General features: G+C 30.9%; 1 protein-coding gene across 1 annotated transcript; it reads left to right on the plus strand.

Annotated features, from left to right (window-relative positions):
- Nucleotides 1-7,471: 7,471 nt before the first annotated feature.
- Nucleotides 7,472-15,013, plus strand: LOC115709306 (uncharacterized). The gene is made up of 21 exons (XM_030637381.2): nt 7,472-7,752; nt 7,855-8,637; nt 8,715-8,786; nt 8,900-9,104; nt 9,233-9,344; nt 9,725-9,817; nt 10,793-10,888; nt 11,079-11,177; nt 11,310-11,391; nt 11,471-11,530; nt 11,613-11,665; nt 11,913-12,079; nt 12,481-12,691; nt 12,810-12,867; nt 12,977-13,033; nt 13,135-13,380; nt 13,664-13,728; nt 13,815-13,871; nt 13,960-14,053; nt 14,234-14,374; nt 14,472-15,013. Exons 2-21 carry the CDS (start codon nt 7,906-7,908, stop codon nt 14,583-14,585), a joined length of 2,814 nt encoding a protein of 937 aa, XP_030493241.2. The 5' UTR covers nt 7,472-7,752; nt 7,855-7,905; the 3' UTR covers nt 14,586-15,013.
- Nucleotides 15,014-15,040: the final 27 nt, after the last annotated feature.

Genomic DNA, 15,040 nt, shown 5'->3' on the forward strand with positions numbered 1-15,040 from the left:
TTTAATGATCTTTGAACTGCATATCAACTAACTATTTCTCCACCCCTATTAGTTCGCAAGATCTTTAACCACTTACCTTAATGGTTTTAACCATTGCTAGAAATTAATGAAATTTATCAAACATTTCAAATTTTTTTGCTAAAAGGTATAATCTAGCGTTATCGTTTTAAGAATACAACGAAAAACTCATATCCACCCCTGAATGTACATCCATCTGCGAATGAGATGAACTACTTTCAGTGGATATAGGCATATTAACTCTTTGCAGAGATTGATCTTGTCAAATCCACTATGAACAAGATACAAATGCCATAGATTAAAAAAAATGTGGTAGTGTCTATGATGACATAGGTTTAGTTACATCAAAGAGTTCTTAGAATACTGCAAGTGGATCCTGGTCATAGAATACCTAACTCATATTCCATACAGTTTTAATCCATTAATAGAAGATGGATATTAAACACTTGAGAAAGTGTAACTGTATTGTATCCTGGAAATAGAAATATAAGAAAATTTCTGTTTGGATTCTAAAATTAAAGTCAAAGACTTAAATTCAACCAAATATAATGAGTAATTCTTTCTTGGACCACCACTACTATTTAAACTCTAAGTCAGATTTGCCCATACAAGTAGGAGATTTCTAAGATTGAGGATTTATATCAATTGGGAATAGAATTTCGGGATTATAATCATAAGCGTCATTTAATTTTCTTAAGAGAAAATATAGAATGACATGAAATGATTTATAGACCATTCATCCAATGATATGTTTTTAAAGCTAATTCGAAATGAATAAGCTAAGAGGAATTAGGATAATTTCGTTTAAAATAAGAATCCAACGATGCTTCGATTAGCAAAAGACAAAGTAATCTTATTTATGTAATCTTCTTGTTTCATATTGTAAAAATACTAGTCTAAGGTGTCATCAATTGATGAACAGCTAGATGTCGCATATACAATATTTATCTTTCGAGATCTAACACTATTATGTATGTCTAATGGTGAAAATCCACTAGGGATTTATCTCATTAGATAAACAAACATGTTGGACCAACAATGAAGATTCGAAATTAAACTACAACTTAATAACAGAAAATAACATGGTTCAATATAAATTCATACACAATTCAGAAATTATAAGCATATAGCAAGTAGGAATGACAAGTGAAAATACTAAAACATACAATCCTAAATAATTTCTAAGGTTTTTCAACAAACTGATACAGTGTCCCGTTTAGGCGAGAGTCAAAGCATCATCCATTGAATAGAGTTGTCAGCTCATCTAAAATGATAAACATTCTAGCAACCTTTTATTCGATCAAGATTGGAATTCAGCGTTGTCCCGTTTAGGCGACAGTCAAGGCAATTCTATCTTATGAGCTTCCACCATTGTTTCATAATTTGCAAGTCAAGTATGGTCGCCACCATTAGGGTGATCCATACCATACAAAACACTTACAAACTACTTATCATGCGAGGTTAAACGGTGCGGAATTGCTAATGAACGTTCCTCCATTAGGGAGGATTACTCACTAAAACAAACGCGGTGTAAAACCCACAATGGAGATCGAATATCTTAATAATAATCAAGCTCATTATTTAAAGTGAGTTGTATTTTCTTTGATTCTCTTTATTTATTCTATTTATTTTAAATATATATTTATTTAATTAAAATTTCCAATTTAGAATGAAAAATTCCAAATATAAATTTTAATTTAATATTTATAAATTTTACTTAGATGGATATGAAAATAACATGAATTATTTCCATCTTAGTAATAATTTCCAATAAATATTTAGAAAAATATTCAATTTAAGTTGTTACAAAATTAATTTAAATTAATTTACAACTCAAATTTAATTTTCTATAAATATATATTGCATTTCGAAAAATCAAAGTATATAAGAATATAATTTTCGAAAAATGCATATTAAAATAAAAAATAATTCCTAGAAAAATTATTCTAATTTAATGTTGGCCCAAAATTAATTAATAAAATTAATTTACAACAAAAAATATAATTTTCCTATTTAATTAAATATATAAGAAAAATTTCAAATATTTAAGTATGATGATGAAAATCAACTTAAATATTAATTTTCTATTTAATTAAATACACTAGAAAAATACTTCAAGCAAAAATATCATCTATCTAGATTTTCCTTTGACTAATTAATTCAATTTCTAATAATATACTTTGATTCAATTTATTTTAAATTAATCAATTAATGAAAAAATCATTGATTTAAGTTGGTCCAAAATTAAAATAAATAATTTACAACTTTAATCTATTTTTCAATTAAAATTCGAAATTTCAGCATTTAAGAAATGCAATTTCGAAAATTGATTAATAAAATAAAGAAAAAAATATATTTTGAAAATTATTTAAATTTAGTTGAAAAAATAAATTTCAACTAAAAATAATTTTCTATTTAATTAAATGTCATGAAAAAGAAATATTTAAGTATCATGATAAAAATCAACTTAGATATTCAATTTTCAAATTAATTAAATGTATTAAATTCAAGAAATAAATAATTAAGTGTAGAGAAGGCTTAATTATTAATCTCTAGTTTAATACTAGGAAAAATATACTTAAAATAAATTGTACCAAAATTAATTATTTAAATAATTAATTTCACAATGTATAATATTTTCCTATTTAATATTAGAAATAATAAGTAGTCTAGAAATAACTATCTAGAAAATATCTTATTTGACTAAGTATCTTTTCCACAAAATTTGGAAAAAAAAATATCTAATTTAAGTTGTATTAGAAAAAATCTAGAACTTAAATATTTTCAAATTTAAATTTAATTAAATATCAAAAATTAAGTTGTAACCACTTAATTTGAAAATATTCCATTTTAAGTTAATATTCGAAAATATATTAACTTAAAAAATATCTAAAGAATCTTAATAACCAATGCCTAAAATTCCTCAACTTAATTTTAAAATTTGAAATTCAAAAGATATTCAGATTTAAGTTGGTTAGTTGTAGATAACTAAATATCAACTTAAATAAGAATATTTAATGAAAAATTTAAATTAAGTTCCAAAAAGAATCTAGATGGTTATAATTCTATATTTAATTAAATACAAGAAAATACATATAGTTTAGCTTAGAATAAAAAATTCTTTAAACTATAATTTTCTTAAATTAATTTCAAAAATAAATGAAATTAATTATGTTGCTAATCAATTTTATTAGGTTAAACTAGTTTAATTAACCTAGTACAGTTGTTCAAATCAGGCAAATGGGCCTTCACAATTGGGGTGGTTCATGTGAGGGGGTGTTGGGTTCAGTATGTCGTACCCACTTCTATGGCTCCCAACTCTCACACAAGGCCCAAAAGAGAGGAATTTAACCTTAATAAGAACAACTGTTATTAATTGAATAGACCCAAAAACTAAATGGGCCTAAATAAATTCTATCAAGAACTATGATAATTTATTTTAGCAACAACAACCTACATGTATCTATAATCAAATTAAACACATAGGCTCACACAGGCACACTTTGGATGGGTCCTATCATGTTGCTAGGTCATACATAGATGAAAGAAGATTGTAAATATACCTGTTACAAATTATTATCTTGACCAAGGGAGCCATCAGATCATTAGATCTGGCAAAAAGTAACCATGGCTATTTGCAATCAAGTAATAATAGGTTTAGAAAACATACACATAAGCTAAAACACATACTCCTGCAACAAGGTTAGCTGGATAGTTGGATGTAGGATTTATTTAATTTCGAAATTAATTAATTAAATAATAAAAAAAAAATCGAAAAATTTAAAAAAAATTTGAAAAATTCGAAATTTTTAAAAAATTTAAATTTAAAATTAAACCTACAATTTTTGAAAAATTAGGTTTCAACCAACCTAAATATCATTGCAAAAATTTGCTAACTACTTTTAAATTTTAAATGTTATTTTATAAATAAAAATTAAATAAAAAATTAGAAAAGATAAATAAATATCTTTTTCAAATTTTAAATGTAATTTAAATAAATAAAATAACAAAATTTAAAAAAAAATTAGCAAAATATCTTATATCATTTAAAAATTACATGATTATAAATATCTTATTTTTAAATTAAAAATAAGATAAGATATAATCAAATTTTAAAATAAGATAGATTTTTAAGCAAGAAGATAGATACTAATTCTATTAAAATTCAAATTACACTAATATCTTGAATTAAATTTAAAAAATATTAAATTAATTCAAAATGATAATTAGAATTGAATTAGGAATAGTAATAGTATAAATACAAAACTATACCAAAAATCGGAAGTTAATTCCATGAAAAAGCATGAAAAATCGAAGAAAAACGAAAAAATTGTGAACTGTACGGACAGATTTGCGATCGCAGGAAAATTTCAGCACAGCCCCGATTATTTCAAATCTTCAAAAATTCATAACTAATTCAAATAAAATCGAAATTGAGTTTTGTAAAAGGCTAACTTGCTTAATTTTTCCCATACTATCTAATAAAAATAATTCCAGAAACAAAATCGCAATTATTTTTCACGAAAATTTACAAACATCAATCAATCATCAAATAACACTCAATACAACATGATACCATCCAAAAACATACAAACAATCGTTTTAAAGTCCAAATTTCTTGCAAGTAAATCAATTACCATGGCTCTGAGGCCAGTTGTTGGAAATTATTTTACCAGGATCTTAGATCAACTCACAAGTATGTTTATTAACATCCTAAATAAGAACTTTCTAAAACGATAAAATAAACACATATAAAGTTTAAGAAACCTTACATTGGGTGCAGCGGAATAATATGACTCCTTTCGTTCAGATATCTAGCCCTTGATTCCTTTCTCTAGCAGAGCATTATCAATATCTGAACCTGGATCTCTTTCTCTGAATCTTTGATGCTGAAACTCCTTTGCTGATGATCTTTCTTCACGATCTTCCTCACTATGATTGAGGTATCACTTGATGTGTGTGGGCACTACTCTAATCACTAAGGATTTCGAAATTGAAGAGGGAAGGAGAAAGAGAAGGGTCAGCCAAAGATAGGGAGAGAGAAGGCTCAGGTTTTCTGAATCAGAAAGTCTGAAGAAAAGTGTGTTTTTCCTGAAGCCTTCACTATCTATTTATAGCATTCCACTAGGGTTAGATTTGAATTATATGGCATTAAAATAATGAAAAAATCAACTTAAAATACACACAATAGGTGGCCGGCCATACACTTAGTGGATTGGGCCTTGCTTTTGCAATTTTGCAATTTTAACACCTTTTGTATCTGATTTTCTCAAAAATGCCAATTTCCTAATTCAACCATTTAAATGCCAATTCTAACTATTTAATAACTATAAATAATTATTAAATAATATTGTCATTTATCATATTTATTAATTGAACCATACAAAGTATCATAATTAACAAATATGCCCCTATAAACTCTTTCTTTACAATTTCGCCCTTACTTAGTGAAAAATTCACAAATAGACATAGTCTAATTTGTGAATTATAATTGATTAATCAAAACCAATTACATGAGTCTTATAAGCAATATTATCTCAACTAGTGGGGGGGACCATGGGTCTATATAACCGAGCTTCCAATAAGTAGATCAAGAATTTAGCACTAAAATTCACTAACTTATTAATTCTTCGTTGAATCCACGCATAGAACTTAGAATTGCACTATCAGTATATAGAATGCTCTATATGTTCCACCATATAGACACATCATTAGTTATCCATTGTTATAATCCTAATGTGATCAATTATCCTCTATATGAATGATCTACACAGTAAAGGGATTAAATTACCGTAACACCCTACTATGTATTTTATCCTTAAAACACTTGACCCCGAATAAATGATATTTCAGCTTATGTGAAATGAGATCTCCACCATTTATTTTCGTTTGGTCAAGCTCGAAGGAGATCATCCTTTGCTTACTATTTGCCAGATAGAAGCTATAGATTCCATGTTTATGCTAGCGCCCCCACTCAATTGCACTACCGTGTTCCCAAAAAGTACGTATCACCCTGACCTAAAAGTAGGCTTAACTAACAATTCAAAGAACACGAATAGCCTTTCAAGATTGAGCCTAATCATAACAGGATTAAGATCATTTGATCTAGGATCAACTAGGCGATATTGACTTGAATAGATTTTACTGTAAGTTTAATAAATCTAAGTCAAAGTTCAATATCGGTCCCTTCCGATGCATACTCCATGCATCCAACCTGAGCTTTACTTTAACCAATGTTCTGGAAAGAACATAGTATTTCTCCAAATACAAGTAAACTCTTGTTGTAGATTATCATATCTAAAAAAACCCTGTGTCTGATAAATCTAGGAAACTTTATTCACATAGTCATGTTTACTTTCCAATGTGTTGACGGCACAATAAACAGGATCAAGTATGTGAAAAGGGTTTCAGATGAATCTATACATTATGTACATATAATCATGAAATAAATCATGTGAACCATGCAACATTAAATGTTATTTTTGATCTATATTAATAAGTAAATCTGATTATATTGAAATGAGTTTTATTTAGGGCATAAAACCCAACATAAAACCCCTAAACTTTTAAGATTGAAAAACAAAAAATTCAACATAAAATAATAACGAAATTAATATGTAATTGAAGAAAATTAACATATACATATTAATGGTTATACAAATTATAGGTTCTAAATCATATACAATTGGCAATCTGATACCACATGTTAGATAAATTAACAATTAACCCCAAGATTAATTTGTATATAACATAGAACACAATAATAATATATAATAATTAGGTATGCATACCTGATTGATCCATAGCAATTATCTCAATTCGATCCACAGCAATTACTTCAATTCGATAGTGCAATACTATCAACTAAGTCTTCCTCCCTAGATCTCTAAATCAGAAGCAGTTTATTTATCTGATTATCAAAAAGTATACAATTGTGATGAGACAATATGTATTTATAGAGTTAGGGAAGGGACTTAGCTACAAAACCCTAGTTGGGCTGGGCCTGCTCATCAAAGGCTTCAGTCAACTGGAAAAGCCCACACTTCTGCTTCACCTAGACTTTACACACAGATGCTAAGCTCATTAACAATTGATCACCAACAACATGGGCTAACACAGCAAAGAACTATCCAATCAACCCAAGTTTTAATAAAACCAATAAAAGTTAATGTAAGCCCAAATAAAAAGTCTAACAAGTTCGACTAAGCGTGAAAAATAAAGTAAAAATAATCTCACTTAATTTACTCTATACGATCATGAAAGTTATACAATGTAAATTTATAATCGTTTTGCGACCAAATAATTATTTATAGTTGCACAAGGTAATTTATGATCATTTACAATCATATAAATTTATTTTGCTACTAAAATTTTTTATAAAATTATTTTCCCAATAATATTTATTATAAATGCTATTTTTACAAAATTGTGAAAAGCAAAGGGGTAGTAGAGTATTTTTGGTAAATATCATCTGACGCATTTTCAAGCTGTATAGCTTATTTACGGATTGTGCCATTTGCCCCTTCTTGTAAGAGTAATCCGATTACGACGGCCCTTTACTCCTTTTCTTTTCAGTTCAGTTCAGTTCTTCTCTGCAACCAAATCCAATCCAAATCTACACCCTCCAATGTTAAATCCCTCCCAAAATCCTAATCTTCTCCGACCCGATCCATCCTTTGCCCCATTTCTTTTCCAGACCATCTGATCCAATATCACTCCCATGGCGCTCGTCTGGTACTTACTTTTCCCCTAATTAAACCTCCTCTCCTAGACTTTTTCTTTGTTTTTTCATGGTACAGTTTTGTTGAATTTCTGATTTTATTTTCTTTGGTACAGATTTGGAGGTGAATTTTGTGAGGCTGTGGAGAAGTTTCTGATTGAACAGGCATGAAGAGAGAATTGGCTCGTGTATTGGAAGCCAAGTCTGAGCTCGCCGAATCGCTACTTGGTGGGACTCGGGCTTCATCTGCTTCTGTGTCTGAGTCACAGACGAGTTCTGGTGTGGAAGGTTCTGAGAATTTTAGCAATAAGAGATTTAAAGGCTGTATTGTGAATGGCGTAATTGTGTATACCCGAGCTAGGAAGTCTCGGAACAACAATGCGCGTGTAGATGAGCATGTTGAGCGGCTTAAGCCACCTCCTAGTGCTGATGCGTGTATACAAAGTGAGTTGGTTGAAGTTTTAGTGGAAGATGATACTATTGGTAGTTCGGCAATTCGTCCGGTTAAGCATGAGTCGACGAGTGAGCTTCATTCCTCTCTGGTAGCCCCCTTCCCCTTGGAAGGTGGTGCTGTGGAGGTTCCAGTACTAATGGTTGAGAAGAATTTGGCGCAAGAGGCATTACGGCGGTTTACTCGCTCGGCATTCAAACCAAAGTTTGAAACAATAGAGGTAAAGACTTTAGTGAATGAACGTGAGGCTGTGGGAAATGAATTGATGTTGACTTTAAATGGGGAAGATTCATCGGCGGGAGTTAGCACATCAGCTAGTACGATGAATAAGTTAGAATTAAAGATGTCGAAGAAGATTGCGCTTAACAAGAAGCCTACCACGGTTAAGGAACTTTTTGATACTGGTTTGGTTGATGGGGTCCCTGTGGTTTACATGGGTGGAAAGAAGGTTCATTTTTGATACCCAATTCAATGTTTTTCATTTTCTGCTTCAGAATAACTTAGTGGTATTACTATTTATTTCAGGCATCTGGTCTTAGAGGCATAATCAATGATGGTGGGATATTGTGTTCATGTACCTTATGCAAAGGATGCAGAGTGAGAATTGCTTGTTAATCTAATTTTTTACTCGCATATTAAGTGGTTGTGGTTTCGCAAATGACTAAGGGGGCTTAATCATTGGTTTCTCTCCTTTTTGTTTTTAATGTTAGGTAATTCCGCCATCCCAGTTTGAGATTCACGCCTGTAGACAGTACAGACGAGCTGCACAGTATATCTGTCTCGAAAATGGGAGGAGCCTCCTTGATCTGTTGAAAGCATGCAGGGGGGCACCTCTACATACATTGGAGGCAACAGTTCAGAGTTTCATAAGCTCTTCACCTGAAGAAAAGTACTTCACTTGTGAAAAATGCAGAGGTTAGTGTTATGCTTGTCTTTTTGTTTTTTGATGAATGACAGTGTCCTGCATGCAAACAGAGCAGTTAATACATATTAATTATAATATATATTTGGTTTGCTGCTGACTTTTCTATGGTTTATTATAGTGTCTTACCCTCCATCATGTGCTGCAAAAGACGAATCTCTCTGCAATTCATGCAATGATTTAAAAAATCCACAATGCAGCAGCCCAACTGAGTCACTTGGTAAAAGAATAAGGTATGGCATATTTGAAACTGGCCTAATTCAGTTATAATTTAGAAACCATATGATGTAAATAAATGCAAGGAACTTGTTGATTGCAAAATTATATTTCCTTGCAAGTCTTAGAGCTTTTCGGCTTAGAAACTTCTTATATTAAACCAACACGTAAATCTGGCATTGTCTTGGGATATGGTTCATATGAGCGTCAACTTGAGCCGTTTACTGTAATCAAATATTATGTCAAGCACAAACGAAAATGACCCGAAGCTTGGCTTTAATAAGATTGTGTCCGTACGGATGTAACTTTATCGCGTTCATTTCCTCTGTTTTCAGTCCGTATGTTTGGCCAGTACTCTGTTGCCATTTATAGTATGCTTCGAATTTCCTTGTTTCAGATCTCCTGTGCCAGCTCCAGTTTCCGAGTCCCCCATAACTCCTCCAGAATTTGTCTCTTCTCAAGATAGAAGAGCTTGGAAGCTAACAAGAAAGTAGGTATCTCTCATGCTATTTTGGTGTCTCTCTCTCTCATATCTTTTGATTGATCGGGTTTACGCTTTTCTAAGTTTTCTTTTGGAGCAGCTTATTTTTTTATTCATTTATTTATTTCGATAAAATTAATTTTAATTATACTCAAATTATGGTGTAAATCATATAATTCCTAATATTTATTATTTTTGTATTGGTGTGGATATTTTTGGTTTTGTAAACGAATCAAACAAATTTACCTCATGTGTGTATTTATATATTAATATATATGTATATTTTTGCTGGGAATTAGTTAAATTATACATCACTTTCAATTATCTAGAATAATATAATTATCACGAGATTTTCAATTTATGTACAATTGTGAAAGGTAACTTATTGTACAATGTTCAGCTCTTTATTTATTTTCTGTAGAACATAATAGTAATTATTATTTTTGTTTTATTAATATTCACATTAATGTATTGGGTAAGTTAGTAAACCAACAAATGTAAGAGAAAGTGTATTTTACAATAAATAAAATTAAATAATAAATAAAATTGTTCATAATTCAGCAAAAAGAAAAAAAAAAACTTGTTCTAAGAAATTTGTCTAAATTGTTTTATGTTATTGTGTCAAAGTGAAATTATACTATACTCATATAAAATAACATTAAAATGTTCAACTTAAAAAAATATTGATATCATCAAATGCAACTATAGCCCTCAAAGTTGTGATGATTTTCATCAAATATGTAAAGGAAAGGCCAACATAGTAACAATAACAATGTTCAGTGCAACGGACTCTTTAAATTGAAAATTCAGGGTGGAAAATGGAACATTATTTATATTATGCTCCTATTGAATTTTTGGAATGTTGAAAAGGAAAATATACTCTTAATTTTTGCTTGTGTAACTGTAAACTCTTCTGCCTGGTTTACATTTGATGTAATATGCTATATGCACATTTGTTTCTTATATATTTCATATAAACTGCAGGTTATCAACCCCACTGTTAATGCCAAAAGCCTCTAAAAGTGCTTCTCCATTGCGTATGTCTCCGCCATATAAGCGTCAGTGGAAGACGACAGCAAAGTTGGTGTCTACTCTTTCTTGTTAGTTTATTTTGTTTAGTGTAATGTAGTAAGAAATTTTCATGTTTTCTATTAAATTAATTGAAGTCCTCATATATTGTGGCACGACCTTGTAAATTGGCCTGATAGAATTTTAAAGGTGATGAACGTTGCATATCTTGTTTATATATTTATTTTTGATCTGTGTTTAGGTCATCGAAATCAGTTTTACTTTCAAGTTCAAAGTCCCAAAAAATTACCTCAGCTAGTGTCTCTTCACCAAAAAAAATTCATTGGAAGATCACAACAAAGTCAGTAATTTTTTTTTTCACTCAAGTATTTATTTTTATATTGGCGAAATTTATTTTTTACTGAAATAATTACTTTCTATTTGTGATGATTAAAATTTGTATCCATCGTGTTTGGGTGCATATTTTCCAAAGAGATCAACGGCTACATAAATTGGTTTTCGAGAATGGTGGACTGCCTGATGGAAGTGAAGTAGCTTATTATGCACGTGGACAGGTTGTTCAAGTTCTGATTTAATATGCGTAAATTCTGTATTGTATGTTATGGAAAAGTAAATGGTGCATTTTGTTAACAGAAATTGCTTGTGGGTTATAAGAAGGGCTTTGGAATTTTTTGTCGATGCTGCAACTCTGTGGTATCATTCTACATCTCTGAAGTTTCACAGATCTCAAGTCCTTTTATTTCAGATTCTGATGTTGCATTCATCGATTTCGCAGGTCAGTCCTTCACAGTTTGAAGCTCATGCAGGTTGGGCTTCAAGAAGAAAACCGTAAGTTTATTCTTGCCCCTTAGATGTATCATATATTTCTTTATCTTTGTTCTGTTTGATTGCTAAGAAATATTTTTTTAAAATTTAGGACAATCATCTAGAGCAAAAGGAAGTATTCAGAACAATTCTTGACACTTAGATTGTGCTTATAACAAAACATGAAAATAATATATAAATGTATTTTTGAAAAATAGCAGCTAGATGAGCTCAAATTTGATTTATTATTCATTTTTTTGTCCTCTGGCAGTTATGCATATATTTACACATCGAATGGCGTATCTCTCCACGAATTGGCGGTATCTTTGTCTAGAGGCCGCAAATATTCTGCCAAGGACAATGATGACTTGTGCATCATTTGTGCAGATGGTGGGAATCTTGTACTTTGTGATGGATGCCCAAGGGCCTTCCACAAAGGTAAAACTCTGTATCTTTGGGATTATGATAGTAATGTTTTGCTTTTTTTTTTTGCATTTTGGTGTTTTAGTTTTTCCTTATGCTGAACTTCTTAACTGCTTTTGTAATATGAAAAGTTAACGGGCTGTATAAATTTAGTACATTAATTCTATGAATTTTTTTTTTAAAAAAAAAATAATCAAAGAAGAAAAAGAAAAAAGGAGACGAAGAGAGAGAACAAAAAAAACTGTAGGTGAAAAATCTATCTAACAAAGGTTCTGAGAAAATGAAAAAAGTTCAGGGTAATGTAATGTAGATTGTATATATGATCTCAGAAAGGCAATCTTACTTCTTATAATTAATTATACAACTAATGATTATTATGATTTAGTTTTGATGTGTGAAGTCATTGTCTTGTGCAGAATGTGCTTCTCTACCTGCTATACCTCGTGGTGACTGGTATTGTCAATATTGCCAGAATATGTTTGAAAGAGAGAAATTTGTAGAACATAATGAGAACGCTCTTGCGGCTGGGAGGGTCTATGGAATCGATCCTATAGAAGAGATAACCCAAAGATGCATTCGTATAGTTAAAAACATAGAAGCCGAACTAAGTGGATGCGTATTATGCAGGTAGTTTTTCTGCAGGACTGATTGTTCTCTTTATTTTTTTTCATATCTATCTTCTTGTGTAGTTCTTTGAAAAATTCAAACATTGTTTTCCTCTCTAAGTTATTTATTTTGTCTGCAGAGGCTATGATTTTAGCAAATCTGGATTTGGTCCACGTACTATTATACTTTGTGATCAGGTATTTTCTAAATGGTTCTTGCATATCAAATATATATTTTGATTTACTTGATGTTATTCTTGCATGTGTATGAATAAATGGTGCACTTAATTTTTCTTTTATATTTCAGTGTGAGAAGGAATATCATGTTGGCTGTTTAAAGAAACATAAAATGGCAAATTTAAAGGTAAGATCGTGGATAATTATTTATGTACTTTAATTTGTTGAACTAACTATATGTACTTTAATTCTGTTATTAAGTGTTAATTGCTGGTAGTGGTTCAACAGGAATTGCCTAAGGGGCAGTGGTTTTGTTGCATGGATTGCAGCAGGATACATTCTACTCTGCAGAAGTTACTAGTTACTGGACCTGAGAAGCTCCCAGACTCTATTTCGGATGCTATGAAGAAGAAGCACATAGAGAAAGGTTTGGATATTACAAATGGATTTGATGTGAGATGGAGACTTATTAGTGGCAAAATTGCTTCTTCTGAATCCAGGGTATTGCTTTCGAAGGCTGTTTCTATATTCCATGTAAGTAGTGTACTCATTATTATTAATTGTCTCAGGTTTATGATCATCCTAAAATACTTGTTATATTTCTTCTCTCTCTGTTTTGTTTTGTTTTTGACACTTTAACTTGAGAAATATAGTATGCCCTTTCTTTTCCAAAGGATAGGAAATTTATTTTTGCTCTGCTGGACTAAGGCTTACTTGTGATAATTAATTTGTACGGGGAAAGAGTATCTCATTGCTTGGTCCAATAGAAGTTGAAATCATGGCAATATTTGGCTGATATTTTATTTCAATTTTTCAGGAATGCTTTGATCCTATAATTGATTTCCAATCTGGACGTGACCTTATTCCAGCCATGGTCTATGGGTTAGCTAAAGATCTCTTTCCTTTTCTCCTGACTTTCTTCCAAGTTTTGGCACATTTTCATGCTTTCTAAAATTTGTGTCTCTCAGGAGGAATGTTAGGGGTCAAGAATTTGGAGGGATGTATTGTGCAATACTAATGGTCAAGTAAGAACTTGTCTAGTATCTACTGTCTCATATGTTGAACATCTGGCCACAGTTTTATTATAAGTATCTCATCTTTGTACTTTTGCAGCTCTACTGTCGTCTCAGCGGGACTTCTTAGAGTTTTTGGACAAGAAATTGCTGAACTCCCTTTAGTTGCTACTAGTAATAGTAACCACGGCAAGGTAAGATTTTTAATTGAGCTAAATATATATTTTATTTTCCTGATTTTATCATTGTTATTGGAGAATGTACTATTTTGTACCTTCCTGCTTATCTTGGAACCAACTTAGTTAACTAGTACCTTGTATAATCAATATGGGACGGTATTGATTTCATAGAACTCAATTTGCCTAATTTTACAGGGCTACTTCCAGTTATTGTTCTCATGTATTGAAAAGCTGCTAGGATTCTTGAATGTGAGAAGCATTGTACTCCCCGCTGCCGAAGAAGCAGAATCCATATGGACTGATAAATTTGGTTTTACAAAAATTAGACCAGACCAGGTTAACTTCTACGACATATTGAAACAAGTGATTGTCATGGGCTCAAGCCACATTTTTACTTGTCTGACATGGTCGCTTTGTTTGCCTTGTGCTGCAGCTCATCAACTATAGAAGGGTTTGCTACCAAATGGTGACCTTCAAAGGGACATCCATGCTACAAAAGAGAGTTCCAGAGTGTCGGATTTCCCAGACATCGTCATTAGATTGGTAAATGAACAGTTTCCATGGCAAGCTTACTAATTTTTCCAGTTCATGTTTGTAAAAAAGAAGAAGAAGACTGATGAATTGGGTTGTCAAGCCTTTTTGTGCATATCAACATCATTTGTCAGAAGTTTGAGCCAGTTTGGCTTACCTGTAATTTATTAATCCGTATTAAAAGCTCTAATTCCAAATGCTTTCGAAACCCCCTGCAACAGGTTTTTTGCATTAGACCAGTTCAAGCTTTTAGGAAGAGTAGTGTGTACCAAATACCAATATGGGAAATGCTTATTGTATACGCTTCTTGCGAATTTATGTGCAATTTATAGGGAGATTTAGGAGCTTGGTTGGACAAGTATGTAATTCATCTAGTTTTTAATTTTTATTGTCACTTTTTTAATCTGAAAATTTAGTAAATTACGAATATAAATTTGAAACGCATCCTGCTATTTTTTTTTCTTACATTTT

The sequence above is a fragment of the Cannabis sativa genome, chromosome 3, assembly GCF_029168945.1.
Source record: "Cannabis sativa cultivar Pink pepper isolate KNU-18-1 chromosome 3, ASM2916894v1, whole genome shotgun sequence".
Lineage (NCBI taxonomy): Eukaryota > Viridiplantae > Streptophyta > Magnoliopsida > Rosales > Cannabaceae > Cannabis > Cannabis sativa.